Source organism: Anomalospiza imberbis, chromosome 15, assembly GCF_031753505.1.
Source record: "Anomalospiza imberbis isolate Cuckoo-Finch-1a 21T00152 chromosome 15, ASM3175350v1, whole genome shotgun sequence".
Taxonomy (NCBI): Eukaryota; Metazoa; Chordata; class Aves; order Passeriformes; family Viduidae; genus Anomalospiza; species Anomalospiza imberbis.
In genome coordinates this window covers 15,398,031-15,417,141 of record NC_089695.1, presented here as the reverse complement: position 1 = coordinate 15,417,141, position 19,111 = coordinate 15,398,031, and the positions used below count along the sequence as shown (strand labels likewise).

General features: G+C 46.6%; 1 protein-coding gene across 4 annotated transcripts in view; it reads right to left on the bottom strand.

Annotated features, from left to right (window-relative positions):
* The window catches only part of NSD1 (nuclear receptor binding SET domain protein 1), a 62,171-nt gene that overhangs the window by 10,453 nt on the left and 32,607 nt on the right, over positions 1-19,111 (bottom strand). For all 4 annotated transcript variants that reach the window (XM_068206103.1, XM_068206104.1, XM_068206105.1 and 1 more), the window contains exons 11-22: positions 15,353-15,496; positions 14,815-14,938; positions 13,809-14,009; positions 12,236-12,415; positions 11,710-11,866; positions 11,210-11,415; positions 10,546-10,658; positions 7,800-8,069; positions 6,408-6,524; positions 5,092-5,233; positions 4,589-4,695; positions 1,260-1,464 (exon numbers count right to left, since the gene is read on the bottom strand). In XM_068206103.1, coding sequence (XP_068062204.1) covers positions 1,260-1,464; positions 4,589-4,695; positions 5,092-5,233; positions 6,408-6,524; positions 7,800-8,069; positions 10,546-10,658; positions 11,210-11,415; positions 11,710-11,866; positions 12,236-12,415; positions 13,809-14,009; positions 14,815-14,938; positions 15,353-15,496 — 1,966 coding nt within the window. The remainder of the gene's footprint in view (positions 1-1,259; positions 1,465-4,588; positions 4,696-5,091; positions 5,234-6,407; positions 6,525-7,799; positions 8,070-10,545; positions 10,659-11,209; positions 11,416-11,709; positions 11,867-12,235; positions 12,416-13,808; positions 14,010-14,814; positions 14,939-15,352; positions 15,497-19,111) is intronic.

Here is a 19,111-nt window from a genome sequence, read left to right as displayed (position 1 = left end):
GTGGAGCAGGCCATGAAAATCACTGCCTATGTGTAAAAAGAGTAAAATTGTTCTAACTGACTGAAAATCATTCTCAAAAAACAGTTATTAATGGTCTTGTGGCAAGCTGAGGAGGCATTTCAAATTACATCCTTCAGGAGTGTATTTTAATCTGTACAATTATTATAATTTCTGAAAGCAGAACAGCAAATACTCTTACAGATACAGGTAGATAACATTGAACCTGTAAGGGAAAAACAATCCAGTTGGACAGGCTCAGAATTTAAACTGGACAAATGCTCTTGCACCAACAAGGTGTAATTAAATAACGACAAGTGCAAAACAGGATTGCAAAATGAAGAAATAAATATGAGAAAAGTATCAAGATGAAAACTCAGGAAGGACAGAGCAAACCATCAATATCACATCAATATAAGTTATTTTTTGCAAAACAACTAAAACACAATTTCCGAAGGCATTTTATGTAAAAAACAAAATATAATTTTTCTCTTCTGCTGGAATAAAGCAAGGCCTCGGCTGCAATGCTGTTAAAATACTTGTTTCCAGTTTTAAAAAATGTGTAGGCAAGTGGGACACAGTCCAGAGTAGATCAAGAATAAAAACTTCAGGCTATGTTTGTACAAGCCAGAAAAGGACTGAGACAACAATCTTCCACTATATAAAAAAATGTATCAGAGAGCTGGCAATCCTTTGTGTTTTTAAGTCAGGCTGTTAGGAGAGACTTTGCAAATGGAAAGCAGGTGAACAGGCTGGAGGCTGGACTGTACTTTTTGAGTATATTTTTATTTCAAATTTTTGCCCTCATTTCACTACAAACTAGAATATGCTTTGGTACTGTTCTCTTACGTATGAGAAACATGGCTATTCAGACATTTAAGAGATTCTTTTCTAACTCCTATTTCCCAGCAGTGCTTCTACTCACAACTGTCTTCAACTTTGGGAAAACAGCCAGTGTGATGATCAATACCTCAGCTATTGTTAGGAGTACGCTCTGCCAGGCCCCAAGAATGGGGTCAGTTCACAAGCACTGTATCTTAGGCAAGGACCAGCTCCCCCTTCAGCAACTAGTTCCCCTTTTTGCAGTCACAGTGGAGTGCAAACCAGGGCTGGGTTGGTTGGGCAACAAGATCTGTTCAAGTGAGAAAGATTTTTCTAAATGTTAAGAAGCTGTGAATAGAGTGCAAGGCCACGAGCAGCATCCAGGACACCCAGACACAACACTGTGACCCAAGCAGAGCCCAGCTGTGCAGAGCACTGACCTGCAGGTCTCTTGGTCAGGTTGAGGCAGTCGGCGTGGTACACCTTGGGGCAGCCTGACTTCTTACAAGAGACCAGCTGCCCTCCGTCCCCGCAGCTGAAGCACTCGTCCTCCCGCTCCTTCATCACCTCCGCCTGTGACCTGCGCTTCATCTGCGGCCGCCTCTTGAGCTTCTTGGACTTCTCCTCGCTGAGGCTGGGCTGGCTCTGGGGGTGAAAAGATGTTGGTTAATGCAGGGCTCTGCCCCATCCACCTGCTCCCTTTCCTGCTGCAAACCCTGTTGACACAAATCCCACTGCCAGCTACACCTGAGACCTGCGCAGCATCTCTGGTGCTGCTCGGTATTTGGCAACCAAGTTACTACAGCAAAGAGCTCCCTGTTATTTTGAAAGAGCCTGGAAGTCATGCAGCAAAGCTTGACTGGACATGGGATTTATATAACTAGCAACAGCAGAATGAGGAGCTGGGGCTGCCTGGTGTCACTTGAGCTTGTGCCACCTCTCCCAGACTCTTCAGGTCAAAGTAGTCAGGTCTCCTGGCACACATGACTCATAAGGAGTCTATCCAGGGCCTTCCTGCACTTTTCCACATTCATCACTTCCCTCTCCATTTCCAGTCTGAATTTATCTGTCATCCATTTAGACCTTTGTTCTTATGTCAATGCTGCTCTTTTGCACCAGAATCACAAAATCTTTACGGTTGGAAAAGACCTCCAAGATCATCAAGTTCAACATTTGAAGCTTTTCTATCTCCCTGAAGAAACCTCTGGGACACACTCTCCTGCTTGCAAACTGAAACTTTCACAGTCTGCACACTCAGTCTTCTCAGTGGCTTTTCTCTGCCCTTATTGAGTATATTTATCCCAAACAAAAGTTACAGAATTACACATGCTACCTCAGATAACCCCTCACAGGCAGTGTACAAAGGCATCAACACTTAGCCAAAAGAACAGGAAATTCCACCAAAGCACTGCCCCCACTTGATTTTTCCACAGCTGTGTCACACCACAGCTCAGTCCTGTGGCAGCTGAGCTGCACAGTGGCTCCTTCTCCACCACGACTGCCCAGCCATGACCTTCTCATGGTAGATTTGTTTCTGCTGTTAACCTCTCCAGGTGTGTACTGTGGAATATCCAATCTCCACTCCCCCTATATGCAGATATTCCTTTGCAACCGCCCCATCCTCTCACTCTCCCGTGCCAATGACAACCAAACTCTGCATCATCAGTACAGTTAAATTATCTGTGTAGTGAAGCAACTACAACTGGACCCAGGACAGGCAACTAAATGGTTCAAGTGCTCTTTTCTCTGGCCTAAGGCTTCCTCCAACCCTGCTCTTCCAACTCCCCCTCCAAACCAGGCTGAGCCTCCCATTGTATGGAACACTCAGCTCCACAAAGATGATGCTTCTTGCTCCCAGTCCTGACCTTATCAAAGCACAATCAGTTTAGTTTATCTAAGGAGACATGAGCTAAATTCTGTGCCATTCTCTACATCTCGTTGTGTTCAAATCTGTGCTCTCCATGGAGGATATATCTGTGTGCTGAGACAATGCCTATGAAGCAATTTTTACATCCTTTATTCTGCAAAAATATCGTGCGTAATATTTTCATCACCAAAACATTTAAAAACCTTGGTCTCTAGACCTACAATTTCAGACCTCCGCAGTTGGCCATCCAGCTTTCCTGTCACCAAGGAATTACATCTCTTGATTGTTTCCTTCCCCTTCACATGTGGATGTTTCTGCTTTCATACCATCATTCCCCCTGACAATGGGGACAAGCAGCGACTTTCTTATCACTGAAAATGCAGGCACTGAAATGCCTCCACCTAAACTATGCCTCCTTGGCCACCTAATTACAAAGAGAACAAGAAAATCCCTTCACAGCTAATTTGAATGTATAAGAGAAGTCTAACAGCTGGCCTAAGCGATTCCCACTTGCTCCCAGCAGTACCATAGACTCCCCAACATTCTTCCACACTCTCGGTTAGAAGGCACTTTTAAGAGTGAACTTGAGTATAATCAGTTTTGTCTTGCTGTATCTTCAGGAAGCTTAAAAATGCATCTATTGTGAGAAGAATTTTTTTAAAAAACACCCCAAGGTACTGTTTTCTCGGTACAGTTTCTTAGCCCATCTCATCAAGATGGAATGAGTCGCCTCAGATATCACAATGGAACATGAATGCCAACTAAAGGGCACCTTTCTCTCATTTCCATCGTGCAACCTGCAATTTCAAGGCAAAAATGACAGTCAAACCATGTATAACACAGGGGCAGCACAAAATCAACTGAACTTTAAATTGCAACCCAAAAAAGAACTAAATACATCAGATGTGCCACTCCCCTCATCTCTCAGCTTCTGAAGACATCCATCTTTTATTCTTGTAAGTTCATTTTTCTCAAGAACTAGTCTCTGGAGAATTCATAAAACCTTCCCTATATATTGATGGGGCTCAACAACTGGGCTGCTGCAGTTTTTAACCCTTAACTGTGGGCACGGCAGGATCCACATGCCAGAGCAGAGGGATTACAGACTGATTTGGTGAAGCACTTGAAACAAACCAACAGCTGAGACAGATTTAGGGGGTGACAGCTGGGAACTCGGCCAACTGCTCCTGTTATTTCCTTTTCCCAGTGAGAACCAGCTCACACAAGGAGGTAATTGAAATCAATTCCTGTTACTGCAACATTACAGTTACAAATCGAAACCCTCAAAAATTCAGTGAGTTCTAAAAGCTGGTGGTTTTCCAACTACAGATATGGTAAATTTCTTATGTCTGTCTGATATGTAAAAATCAGTCATTTCATTAAAACCAGAATAAAACCAAGAACTTTACTGCAGAATAGATGGTAAGGTAGCAGCATTCTGGTTCTAAAGCAACTTCAGTGTGAAGGAATGCGAGTTTGCTGGCCTTCCATGCATGCTCACAATTTACTCAAGCCTTTACTTTGGGAAATGGGCCGAGTTGTGTTTTCTTGGTTATCTAATAAAGTCTTTCCCATGCCTGTCCTTTGCTCCTCTGGTGCTATGGAAAATGTCACGATAAGAAGTAGAAAACTGAAAAAAAAATTCAAAAGAACCACGCTCTTTCTTTTATTCTTTCAGGGTAAAATAAAGCTTCCTGTCATTATTTATAACAACTCTGATAACTGAAGACTAAGACTCGCTCTCTCAGAATGAAAACTCGAATATTTAACTCATTTCAAGCACTGTTCCCATGGCCACACTTAAATGATCTCTTCAACCCGAAACTTCTGCAACCAATGATTGATACACATCTATGCAAAGAGGCAATCTGGAAGAACAAAAGCTTAAAGGATGCATCATACCTTTGGCCTTACTCCTAGGAAGCCACTGCAGTTTGGGGCACCACATTTACAAACGGTCTTTCCATTTCCCAAACACTCCAGATTGTAGTTGAAAGTCAGCTCAGTCCCTGGCACAAAAGCAGATCAAAACCCAGCAAGTTGTTAATTAATTACAGAGTAGAATGTTTTACTGCTGAAGTAAAAGCACTTTTAAAATACAATGTCACAACTGACTGCCACCACTACACAAGGACACCAAACTATTAATCTCCCCAATGATCTGTGTAGATTGAAAATTCAGTGCAACCCCTCACCCCTACCACATTCCACAGCTTAAAAGGGGCATTGATTCTGTAGCAGGGCCCTGTATCAACCTCCACTGATACCACGGGTGTGTGTTTTGTTATGTTAGTGATGCTCTTTATGAAAAGAAAAATTAAATCCCTTTCCAGAGAGCTACAAACCCTCCCTCTTCATTACAGAACCCCCGAGGCTACTGCAGGCATTAACAGGGTGTTCCTTACCAGCTTTGATATTTACAAGTGCGAAGAGCCCGACCCGAGTGTCACCATTCACACACCATTTCTGAGTCTCACAGTTGGGCTGGCAGCAATGGTTCATGAACCTAGCATAGTTGCCCTTTGGCCCAGCATCAATTATTCGATCCTGGAATTGCAAAATAAAACAAAAAAAAAACAAAAAAAAAACCAAAAAACAACCAAGAAAACCTCATTTCAATCAGCTGTCATCAACCAGCTCTGATGCCTCTGGCCAGTGCTGGCAGATCACACGGCAATACAGCCTCCTGCACATCATCCTTCTCCTCAAAGACATGGGGCTCCCCAACAGGCAGGACAGTGCCACTGTTGCTTTCTGGGAAACAAAGTCTCCCTGTGGCATCAGTACTGGAGAAACACCAACCCAGCACACTTCCAAGGCAGTGCTTGTGGTTCCAGGCCCCAACTTCTGCTTAAAAGCAAAATAGCAGTTCCTGTTTCTTCCATCAGTGTATAGAAGGAAAACAGGAAGAGCACGTAAGCTGAGGTACACTGGTGCACAGCCTGTTATGGGGCTGGAGAGGAGAGGGAAGCTGCAGCTGAGATTTGCTTTTGTAGTGATGAGGGAGATATTAACACTTGGGTCGGCCCCATCAGCCATCCAAGGAGAACAAGATATAGTCAGTGTGAACTTGCAGCAGGATGAGGGGAAAGAAAGCAGTCACTGTTATCGTGTCCCACACTCTACTGCTTCCTCCCCATGTCTGCTTTCATGTCACTCATCTTTCCATGGCTGAGTGACAAAGTGTGGAAAACAGCTGACAAAACCAGTTAAACCTCTGAAAATCAAGAGTTCATAGCAACAACTTGGCCCGCAGGACCCACTGGGGACCCTGTGGGTGTAACTAAATCCATCAGTGTACTGAGAACAGCAAGACCTAAGATCTGAACTCAGATGAAGGTCTTGCTGTGCCTATAACTTACATGTCTCTTCTGGCACACACCAACCCCATTCTGGGCCCTCCAAAGTTCAGCTGCTGGAAAGGATCCCAATGTTCCCAAATTCAGGTTCTTATGCTGAAGTAGGATCTACAGTCCTAAGACAACTGTCCTCACCTCTTCTGAACAAACTCGGGCAATTGCCTGTTCAGACTTTTCCTCCTAACCCTGAAATCCAGCCTGAAGCTCCTCTACTACACATTAATTCATTTAGTCATTTCAGAGGAAATGCAGACCAGCTCATCTGCAATGCTTAGCACTTTTTTGCTAGATGGAGTACCATGCCTTCCTTCCCATCTTTTTACTTCTGTTCAGGATGCTGGCAAGAGATTCCTTGCACATACCTTATCCAGTGTCAACATGTAGAAATTGGTAATGTCGTGCTCCTGAGCATAGCGGATTCTGGCTCGGCACTCCTCTTCGTCAATCAGCTCCCCAACATACTCATTAACAAATTCACCCTGCCAGACACAAAACAACAAGCTGATAAGACAAGACAAATTATCTGCAGGATGGAGGGATGTCCACCTTTGTGCTAGAACTTAGCTCCTGTTTCCTTCCTAAAAATCTCTCCCTGTGCTCTGCAGCCAGTTTGGCCTTTAACCTTCACCAAGAGCCCTGAACCATACATACCTTTCACATGCTCAAATAAATTAAATAAAGAACTGTGACCATCAGGTTACTCTTTGTGCCAAAGAAAGAATTAGCATCCAGGGACAGCACAGAAGTTATCCACAAGAACAGCACTTTGCTGCAAAGCTCAAAGCACTGCCCTAATTGCATTCCAGCTGAAAACAATATCCCTTTGGGGACCAACCACATGGAGCAGCAGGATGCACCTGGAGCACCTGCTCCTGCAGTGAGTCCAGGAGTTCTCCTGTGGTCAAGTACTGCAGAGACCGTACTCCAGCCTTTAAAGAGCACCCTAGCTCTGCACCTGTGGGGATAATAGGTTCCCCCCCCCCACTAAATAACTGTTTCTGTTTCCAGACTGTCTGCTTAAAGTGAAACAAGCACATGGAATGGCAGAAATATCCTTTAACTTATGGCACAGCAGACAGCAAAGTTTTCAACAGGACAGACTCACATTTTACCTCTTCTATCAAGGCCTCCCTCTTATCATGTATGTCATCACTACTCCCTTTTCAGACATTCTTCTCTTACTATGCTAATAGTCCTCTGTTTCACTTTATCCTTTATTAGCTTTGGGGTTCTTTTGGATTTAACATTCCTCCTTATTCATTCAGCACAGATGTGTGTCCAAAGAATTGCTATTCTTTGCATTTAAAAAAACACATACAAGTATTTTAGGTGGAGATAATCAGTTTCAGCAGTAATAACAGCCATGTCTAAGATACTGCCCTTTTTTAAGATCCAACCCCTGGTTTCTGTTTCTGACACAAGATTCTCATGCTGGATAAGCCTGGCTAGTCAAGAATGGGGGGGGAGGAATAATCACTGTTCCCCATCTGGAAATCCCGAGCACCATCCCATTGTTCTTACAAGCAGACTGACCAAGCAGTCACCTTCCTTACCCTGTGGGACATCACCATGCAAATCATTCTCTCAGTCAGCTGAGCCAAAACACTGCTGTCAAGACTGGAACAACTAAATTCATCCATTTTGTTTCTAAAAAGCACTCTACAGCAAGAAGTCTTTTTCAAACTCAGTTTTCAAACCAAGAGTGATCAAGAGAGAAGGGACAAGAGAAAACGACACCGAAAGAGCGTAGGTACCTTCCTGATGTCTGTTTTGGCCTGCAAGCCCCAGCCTCGTGCCAGCGTGCGGAAGATCTGCACCTCGGGGTACTGGCGCTTGGAGAAGCACTGGTTCTGGCAGCGCTCGCCAGCAGGACACACCAAGGGGTGGCACTCGTAGAGCAACATGCGGTTGATGCACTCGGAGTCCAGGCCGCAGGGGTTCTCGTCCGTGGGTTTGCAGTTGCAGCGCGGTATCTCGGACAGGTCTGCAGTGAAGATCTGCACCTTCCCCACCGGCCGGTTCACCTTCAATGCACACGAGGGACATGAGCTCTTGGGAGCCACAGGTTACCCCGACAGGCACTTCTGTGCTCCACCCTCGCCTACGAGCTGACGGGCTGCAGTGACTTAGTGACAGCGAGGGGCAGAAGGACACAAGTACAGGCACTGCTGTACTTCTGGGAATGCTATTTTGAGAGGCAGAAGGTTAGAGGAAAGAGCTCAGGAGGATGCAGGTTCCCCACTAGCATCACCTGGTGCGCTGTGTATTCTGTGACCCTGGAAGGGCTCAAGGCTGCCAAGTGTCCCCCTCCCATCATTACTGAGCCCACATCCAGCTCAGGTGGCCAGCCCATTGCTCGTGTTGGGCACACAGTATCACTGTGATCAGCACCAAACCATTTTCTGCATCAAACTGCACCTTCTCCAGTCTGAGTGTCAGGTGCTTTTCCTCAGCTTTATCTTACTGCCCTGCTTTTTGAATGTTACCTTCAAGCTGGTTTGTGCTCTCAGCTGTCACACCTGTGACAGAAGGCCTACCATGCAGTTACCTCCCTACCCAACTGTCCTGCAGATGTAAATGGAAGCCAAACCAGACAAGGCTGGGGTTGGAAGGCCCAAAGAGGAGCTCAGAGTTAAGCCAAGGAGCTCTCTAAAAATCGCTCCAGAAGGAAGCAGAGTGCAGCACCAGGTGGAGAAGAGACTGGCGTGTCTGTGGCATGAGCTGAGTCCTTGGTGTTTGGTTAAAGCAGTAAACGCTGAAAAGCAGGCAACAGAAAGTCAGGACTTTGGAGAGAGACACGAAGAAAAGCTCCTTGCTGCTCTTTCCCTGGGTGAATCATTGTCTCACTTTCCTCTCCCAGAACATGAAAGGAAGGGATTTTAGCAAAACTATTCCAGCCCCTGTATAAGTTACCTAGTCCCACCCACAGAGTTTCCACATTGACAGTCTGTCTGAGGCTGGCCCAGTCCTGATCCCCCTTTGTTTAAACACAAACCCTGCAGAAAATCCTCATTAATCACTTCAACACAGTCTCCCCCACCTTCCTCCTAGAACTGTGCCCCACCTCCAACCTTCCTTGTCACTCAGGTTCTCCTCTGCTGCTTCCCATCTCTTACCCAGACTCATCAAGAGTGGCAAGACTTACAGGATTGGGTCAATCCACCACTGGTACTGCTTTAGCACTGCCACTCCACACCACATATGCCCAGCACACCTGCCCTATTCTCTGAGGCACTGCTGGGAAAAAACCAAAACAGGGCAATGCTTGGACTCATCACAAGCCTGATGTGATGAAGGATCCCAAGTACATTCTGCAGCAGCCTCTCCTGTGGGTGTTCCTTAGAATGGACTTAAGGTGATGATCTCCTTAGGAGTGGACAAAAACAGCTTCAGCCATTCCATCCTGAAGCTTTCTCCAGTTCACCATCTGCTCCTGCAAACTGCTTTGCTTTCAGAGAGACAAACAGCTTGCACCCAGACCTCAGAAGAGCTGCCACGACTAATGACCACAACCGTCATTATTTATATAAAAGGGTATTTCAAAGGCTCTAAACTGCTTCCAAAGTTCCTTCATGTTGTGGCCAGAGAAGCCTAAAAATAGCTATAAAGAGAAACTACTTCCTCCACTGAAGCTGCAAGGCCCATACTGCTGCCACAGCATTCAGTTGTGCTCTTTACACCACACAGTAACTCATGAAGGATATACCTGCCTGCCTAAAAATCCTAGCTAGAAATAAAAAGTGCCAGAAATCAGTTAAGCTTTCATAATTTGCCAAATAAAAAGGGAAGGAGCACACAGAAGCAGTAAAAAAAGAAGACAGTCCCTGAGCCAATGGGTTTCTCGTCAGTCAGGATCCACTTCTCAGACACAGGCACATGCTTGGCCCCAGCTCTCCTCTAAAGTCACCTCCATCCTGTAGCTAGTGCTGCTCCAATTCTAACTCAATATTTATAATAATACTTAACAGCCCTTAACGTGAATAGTTCCCCAAAACTGAGGCAAAGGGCTGATATTGCAGCATGTACACCTGCTTCAGTACTTCTGTTCAGTCACCAACTGATACAGAAAGAGATATAAAACAAAACAACAGCAGATTACAGAAGATACTGTGAGTTACCACCCTCCACACAGCCTTGCTGCACTGCACCCTGACCACCTCCTGTCCTGCACCACCTGGTTTGCCCACCTTGCCATCAGCAGCACAGAGCATTTGACCACACTGAGCATTACCAGCCCTCTCCCCTGAGTTCCCAAGGTAGACACTTCCTTCGGACCACACAACTGACATGGACAGCAAAGACATGACCAGGTCTGTTCCAGCAAACCAGAGTACCTCTGTTACTGCAGCCCAGCTTGCTGAGGACGGAAAGAGGATCAAAGGAACCTTCAAGAACAGCCAGACACCCAAACATCAGAAAAGTTTCTGTATACCTGTAAATCACCTGCACCGACAGCTCAAGACTTCTCTTTCGCACCTGCCCCCCACCACCTCCCCTCACCTTGATGTGTTTGTAGGGAGGAGGTTTCTTGTCATTCTTTTTGTCTTCCTGAAGTTGTCTCAGTTCTTTCTGTGCTTTCAACTCTTCAAATCTCACAGCAGCTTCCTGAAGAGCTAAGTGAGAGAACAGGCTCTGTTATGAGGAACTCCCTCTGCTCACACAGAGCTGGGCAGCCACTGTCCACCCAGTGTTCGGAAGGTTCAAGAGAGGAGGGTGAAGAAAAGGCCAATGCAGCAGGGAAATGCAGAAGTTACAGTCAAGGGCCTGCTCATGGGTGATGAAGCATCCCATCTGTTGGCTATCTCTGCCTGCCCTCTTGGGCAGAGATGCCATGCAGCTACACCCACAACTCTCAAGTGCACGTTTATATCAAGATAATGACTGTATTACACAGAAAGAAGCTGACACAGCAACAGCTCAATTGAATTTTGAGATGCTATGTCAGAGCTGGACAAAGATTTGAGATCTGCACACCCTTCTCCCTCTCTGGGAGTCAAACAAACACTCTGAGCATGCTGGATGACACATAAGCAGCAGCTCATTCTACAAATTTAATTTCACTTCAGTTATAAGAAGACATTTTTCTCTGCTACATGAATGACACTTTTCCAAAGAGGAATGAAGAGGGTAAGACCATGTACTTCCCTGGATGAAGACAAGTTACCTTTTTTGTATATGCCATCCACGCCCTTCCCCATCTTGTCTTTGCTGCTGACATCACCTTCCATGTAAGGGAACACACGAGCCTGGTGGGTCCACAGGTAGTCCTTGGAGCCAAAGAACAGCACAGGGAACTCGCCGATGTCATGTTTCATTTTCTGGATGTTGACAGGAATTGTCCTAGGATGGCAAATTTCAGCTGGCCACCACCTACAACACAGGAAAGGGCAGATGAAACCTCTGGCTTCCCCACTTCCAGCCACCTCAAAAGTATGCTACTGCATGGAGACATGGGAAAAAGTGTGTGAGGGCTTACCAGCAAGGCTGGTGGGGAGAAAAGAGGCTACTGGAGGAGGAAAGCCCACATTTTACCAACAATGTGCATGCAAAAAACGCAGAGGCCTGCTGAAATGAACCCTGCAGAGAGGAGCAGCTCCTCACCTCCATCACCATGAGCACTGCATGAAGAAGGGATGGGGACAAGTCTGTTCTATCTTCACCTACCTGTAGCGCCCAACTTTCACCCAGACTACTTCTTTGTAGTGTGGCTTTTTGCCTGCCTTGCAATCATTACAATACCAGCTTCCCTCTGGCATCTCAATGTTTAGACACTCACGGTGAAACGCGGCCGGGCACGACTCGCAGCATAAAAGGCTGCCCCCTGCAAAAAGAAAGAGGAGGAATTTATCAGTCACTGTGCAGAAGCAAAGAGAAAGAGGAGGAATTTATCAGTCACTGTGCAGAAGCCCTGCACTCCCCGTTTCCAGGCAGACCTGGAAAAAGGGAATGATGGTCTCCTGCAAGCCCTTTTACAAAAGCTGGGCCCCACTCATGGTAAAAAAAGAACCCTTCTAAGAATCCAGGAAAGATCATAGCCTGAAGCTGGACATAAATCTGGAAAGACAGAATGGCAGTCTGCTCTCTGCAGTTCCTATTGGGACCTTCTGGATGGGAAAAGCTTCTGCCCTTTGTAATGAATTCTCGCCAGGGCGTTCCCTGGTGCCAGGGGACCCAGCGCTGACCACCTCACCTTCCGAGCAGACAAAGCACCAGCTGACGTTGACGTGCTCGTGGTTGCGGCAGCCCCGGCGCGCGGTGAAGTGGTTGGGGCAGATGATGCTGTTGGAGGCCAGCACCACGGAGCCGGCGGCCAGGCAGAAGTCGTTGGAGTGATACGCGACCGGACACCGCACGCAGCGCATCAGGCGACCTGGCACCAAACAGCCCCAACACAGTCAGCCTCTGCAGGATCACCTCTCCTTCCTACTACAACTAGACTCTACTCATACCTAAGCTCAAAATGAGCTTTGGAGAAGGAAGCTGACCTTTAATTTTTATAGAGCACCTATGATATGCTCACTGGATTTCTATTGTTATTTAATATAACTAAATATATATAAAATTATAGAATCTGTAATACCTATACTATAGATAAAATTACATTATTTACAAGTGAAAAATATCCTGCGTGCTGTGCAGAAACAGTTCAAGAGTTCATAGACTGGGACTGTTTCCTATCATACACAAATAATTACTAAATCAGCTCTGACTATAATTGCAGATGGGGTGTTCCAAGTGCTTAGCTGCACATAATGAAATCAATCCATGTAGCTTCTGAAAACACACGCACTTGCCTCTTGTTTATCAGATTTTACCCTGAAATTCCAGAACTTCCAAGCAATTCAGACTTCCCTACAGGCCTAGTTTATGTGAGGTTTTTAAGAGCCCATTTTCAGTTCCTCACAGAAGACTATAAACAGGAAGAAGAGGTGGAAGAAAAGGGGTAAATGTGACCACTGAGAAGCAGCCAGTCAACAAATGTTCAGTAGGGAAGAGGCTGGCTATGGGCTGAGGGCTTTTGGCCTTGGCGTTGTTTTCTACACCAAATATTGATAAATGGGGGCAAAAAAGCCAACTTTGACACAGATGCTGAGGATAAAAATAGAGCCAGTCTTATTGTCACCCATCTTAAGACGCCAAGGATTAAAGAAAGACAGCCTTAGAAGCAACATATACAGCAATCACAAAAGTTTTAAGTTTGATCATGTGAGATAAAGGTCAAGGTATTGCTGCAAACAGCTCAAACAAATGTTTGCCTGGGAAGCTTAGCCCAAGGGTGTCTCCACTACAAGATGAGAGTTTACATAGAAAAAAAAGGATTAGTAGAACAATATCATAGTTTGCCCTGTGCAGCTCTTGATGCCGCTGTGTTGACAGCCCGTGCTGCTAAGCAAGGCACCATCTGCAGCACTGGCACAGTGAGGAGCAGGTGGGAGAAACACAAGCATGTCTGTACAGCTCCAGAGATTTACTCAAAAACTCACTGAGGCCTGAGGCAAGGCTGGGCGTGCAGGAATCTGAGCCTCTGGACAGCCTGAGAACATTCCAGCTGCCATGGCCGACCATGGGGAGTGCTGCCACGCCTCACGCTCTGACACCACCCCTTCCACTCCCCTGAGAGCAGCTACTCCTCAGCAAACACAGCCAGTGCTGTGGCAAGGACACAAAGGCAACAGTGCAAAGAACTGGTGAACCAAGTGGATGTGAAACAAAGAAAAACCTGGTGACTGCACCCCCCAGACCACCCTGGAGGACTCGGGTACCTTTAGAGGCAGAGATGTTTGCTGGGTTAGCAGCATGGCAGGTCATGCAGATGTGCAGGGAGCAGCGGAAGCCCTTGTTCTGCATGACTGTGGGTGGGTATTTCTGGATGCAGGCTTCGTGGTAGTACTTCCCACAGAGGGGCAGCAAGCACCGCTTCACATCCTCCCCGCAGCTCTTGCACACAAAGCAGGTGTGGACCCCTGGAGAAAGAGCAACGCACCGGTCACGCAGGAGGGCTAAATGAGGACCTGATGCTGTCACCAGGCTGCCTAATAGCACAGCACAACTTCCCAGCCTGCTGCACCCATCCCAGAGCACAGGTCTCTGCACCAGGCTGGTTTGGCCTGAAGCTGCAGTAGAACTCCACATCAAAAAAAATGTTATTATAGCCAGGACTTCAGGCCAGGGAAAAAAACAAAATTAAAAAAAAAATCAATAACCCTATTTTGAGATTTCCTCCTTTCCAGCCTGAAAAAGACTTCTCCTCCTCACCAGACCCCTTTCCATAGTCCCAGGTACGAATCCCTCTTTTTCCCAGAAGATCATGGACATTCACTTCTTTGTACACCAAGTCTGAATTGACAGTAAGGCTGGTAAATATTTGAGGCCATTATTAATGGCTTCAAATCAACAAAGAGTAGGTTTAGATTAAACATTAGGAAAAAATTCTTCCATGTGAAGCTGGTGAGGCCCTAGCATAGGTTGCCCAGAGAAGCTGTGGATGCCTCATATCTGGAAGTGTTCAAGCCCCGGCTGGACAGGGCTTGGAGTAACCTGGTCTAGAGGAAAGTGCTCCTGCCCGTGGCAGGGGGGTGGAATTTGATGATCTTTAAGGTCCCTTCCAACCCAAATCACCCTGTGATTCGAATTACAAAGTCATTATCAGACATCAAACCAATAATCTGAGGACTGAGAGCTACTCAGCAGTCCTACAGCAGGCACATCACTCCAGTCAAGGAAGCACCAGCTAAGCCCACAGTCCTGCACTCACAGAAGCTGCCCTACCTGTGGAACACTCATTGCAGATGAATTTGCCCTTTGGCATCTCGGAGAGCCCAAGGCACTGCAGGTGGAAAGCACCACAGCACTGCGCCTCACACAGCAACAACTCCCCGGGCTTCTCACAGATCTGCGGGAAGGAAACACAGTATCAGCTTGAGCAATTTTCTTCCCAGCAGCAAACCCCGTGCTGGCAGGTATTGCCAGCAGAGACCTCCCAGGGAAAAATGCTACATTTTCCCTGTCTCAGTTAATTTCAGTAGTTTGTGTATAACCACTGTCATTTACCATCCAACTCCCTGATACCCTACATTGGCTAAAATGTATCTTACACTGGTCACATCTCCCTAACCTCTGTGAACTTTAAGAGGAAGACATGCTAGTGCAGGAGAAATGCTTGATACAGAGCACAAAAAGCTGATTAATTCTACAATAAGCACTTGGAGGCTACCTGGACTTACCTAGGGCTCCAACGTGTCCCACAACTTACACAAAAATACTTTACAGTGGGATAGTTTCAAAGGTATTTCTAAAGGAACACTACCTGACACACATTCTCCTTGAGAGCTGCTCCTCCTCCACGCTCCCCCTGTATCTTTTTGGACGAAGGCACTCCATGGTCATTCTCTGACCCCTCCTCATGACCCTCTTTGGGGCTTGCAGCAGTCCCATGAACAGATGTCTCCCCCTTTAAAGAGAAAACTAGAATTAGGATTGTCAGTAGCACCTATCCTGACTTGGAAATTACAAATTCAGTCACTGAGCATTTAATGGGTTTGGCAGGTGATCTGTGTGTTACCCACCCTGGAGAGAACATCCCCCATTACAGTTCCACCAAAGATTTACAGGAAAAAGGGAAAAGGGGGGGAAAAAGGGGGGGAAAAAGGGGGGGAAAAGGGGGGGGAAAAGGGGGGGGAAAAGGGGGGGGAAAAGGGGGGGGAAAAGGGGGGGAAAAAGGGGGGGAAAAAGGGGGGGAAAAAGGGGGGGAAAAAGGGGGGGAAAAGGGGGGGGGGAAAAGGGGGGGGAAAAGGGGGGGGAAAGGGGGGGGAAAAAGGGGGGGAAAAAGGGGGGGAAAAAGGGGGGGAAAAAGGGGGGGAAAAAGGGGGGGAAAAAGGCACCTGTCATACACTAAATGAAATACATTTTTGCTCTACACTTATCTCAGCTTGTCCTAAACCATGTAAAATAGAGACACGAAGGTACTCAAAGCCTGTGCTGGTACGAAGTCAGCCAACCCCAGAAGGAGCAGCACAGCAGGGCATTCACACCCCATCCTGACCGAGCTGTGGAGTCTCCCACTGTCCTCACGAGCGTACAGCACTGCCCAGAACATCCACTGGTGAAAACCCATCCTGGCGAGAGGATGGGTTTCAAATGATAAAGGCCCAACCACATACTCATGGGCCAAGGGAAGTATCCTGCCATAAGGCTTCCCAGTGTGCATGGGACCTGCCCAGGCACTGTTAAGAGGGAAGAACAGCCAGTATCCTAGAGACACTTGTTCCTAGCACAAAATACGGCTGTCCTGCAGCTACACCCGGCAGCAGTGCCACGGATTTTGTCAGGACAGGCAACTAAGGACTAGGAAACACCATCCTGCCAGCTTCCAGCCCACCTGGGAGGTCTAGGGAACACTTCAGTGGCCTTAGCAGCCCCAGCTGCCACTCCAGAGTAGGTACAATTTAAGGACTACTAATACTGCACCAAAGTGATGCCTTTAGCTATGTGCTTTGAGCCAGAACATTTTAAGGACTCTGCCACTTTTAAATAAGCCAGCTCACTGCAGGTAGCTGAGTGATCTCAGTGCACAGCTGCCAGTTCCTCCCTGGGTCACCAAGCTGTAGCCATTGTATACCCAGGCAGAAATAGTACACTTGAGAGACCCTGTGAGGAATTCAAACTGCTGGCAGAAGCAGCAGTCATCACTCCCACACCTCTAGGCCTGCTTGGTGCAAGCCTGTCCAGCTAACAATCACGAGAGGGAGCTTTGCACCACCTTCTGTATGGGAAAGTCTGAGCTGTGGTGCTACTAAAGCTTGTAAGCTGAATTGAATGCCTTTTGAAAACATTCTGAATCTGGGCAAAAAAAAAGGACATAAAGAGCTTCTAAAGTTTAAAGCTGGAAGAACCCAGAGCTAGTATTCTGCTCAGATTATGATGCTTTCTTTGCCTGGAACTGTTGGTTTTTCCCCTATTCCCTGAATGTAGCAGTATGACTTTATTTGGGGACACTTTAAAGCCATGTGCCTTCTGTGGAGCAACGATGCACAGATGCACTGAGAGTCTACTGAAGTACACATTACAAAGATGAATGGTATAAACTGACTTTATTGAGAGAAAAAAAAGAAAAAAAAGCCAAGTCCCAAACACAGGCTACTGCCATTCCAACATACCTTACGGAGTACAGTCTTGTTCTAACACTGCTCCCAGAACTGCCCAGGGAAGGGATGTCAGAGCTAGGCAGGATGGGCAAAGCCCATCCTTTGTGAACATGGAAAAGGGCATTGCCACTCAAGAATCTGCCACTGTTTCCCCTCCTTCCTCTGCCCAGCACAAGCAATGCAATGCTAAATACCTCCTGCAGAAAGAAAGGCTCATCCCAGGTCTTCTTCCAGAACCATCCCTGCTGCTGTGTCTGGCACAATCCCAAAGCCTGACCTGTTCTTTGGCACAGCCTCACCTTGGCTCACAACCTTGACAACCATTTTAACAGCATTTTCCATCCCATTCTTTCAGTCTCTTACTGCCCTGATGTTGTAAATGTGCACTCCTGGCTCCAGAGATGGGCAAGATCAGAGAAAGCTGCTTAGCTCAGCCCAGGCTGTCAAGCTTTCCTCTGCCCTCTTTTCCTTGGAAGGCAGCTGGATCCAAGGCTTCACTGTGCTGTATCATCAAACAATGTATTTTTTTCTAGCAAAGTGGAGTTGCTTGCCCAGTGTGTGCAGCCACTGAGGAACTACCATGGTCTGAATTCCACATGAAAGCACAACTGCATCTCCACAGCATCCCAATACTCACCTAAGCCAGGAGATGAACACCCACCACACCATCTAAAGAGACACAATTACACAGAAAGGGAGGCTGGCAAAGGTGCCACACATTGACCTTTTTTTTTGGCATGGTTGACACCATACCTGACTTCTGGTACTCAATACAAATGTCTACAGCTAGAGGCAGTTAAGACTGTGTTTCCTCTAGAGTGAGTGGTGAGTACAGGATTCAGAGCCATGGCCTAGATCTTTGCTGCTCTGAGCTGCCCCTCTTTTCACAGAGAATTTGCTGCCTCTTAGTGGATACAGCAGACAATGTTAACTGCCCCTGCCCAGCACTGGCAAAGGTATTTGTACAGGCTGTTTTAAAACATTAGTCCAGCTGAGTACATTTCAAAAAGAATGCTAACATCAGCACAGGAAAGCTTACATGGACCAAGGGTATTACCCCAATTTATTAACTTTATCACAAATGCCCTTTCCAAAATGCAACAGGAGGGCTGGAACTGTTTAAAGTGGTGTGAGGTTTGTGTTCTCCTGTAAACTGTGTCACAACAACAAATATAACAATATTGATCTATAATTGGCTCCTGAAATACATACTGACTATCCTGCCTGCTGCTGAACCTGGGCCACTGGAAGTGAGAGGCGATGGCGAGAGGCCCAGAGGTGTCCTGCCTCTCCCAGGAAGTCTTGCTTCCCCTACACTTGCTGATAACTGGCTCATTCCTAAAAGGCAAAATGTGCTTGTCAGAGATATTTGTACACTGACCCTGCTAATATGTAGTAGAGGGAATTGCCCCAGTTATCCCTTTCTGCTGAATGGCAGAATGCAATCAGAGGCTCTTGAGAGCAGTCACAGACAGTCCCACCCAGCCCCTCCAATGGGGTTCTTGACTCATCCTGGCGTTCAGGTGCAAGCAGGAGCTGAAGTCCAGTCTAGTGCTTGTGCTTCAAACTGGTTTGTAAAAGGGCAGGAGTCCCGCCCCCAGAGAAGACCTTTTACAGCAGTTTGATTTTCTGAGGTACAAAGCAGGATGCCAGGTGAAACCTGCTTCCATGAATTCAGAACAGCCTCTCTCACAGAGAATTAGCTGAGCAGCAGTTTGAAAACAGAACAGGAGTTAAGCATCATTATAAAATAGCTACTAGATCAAGGAGGCACCTTCAGCCTAACCCAAGCTCATGCAGCTGCATCAGTGGGACAAATTGTCAAATGACAGGCCAAAAGATGTCTCTGGTTTAGGCTCTGCCAAGTACCCTGGGAAGTAGCAAACAGGTTATAGGGATGAGAGCATGAAGATCCAACAGTA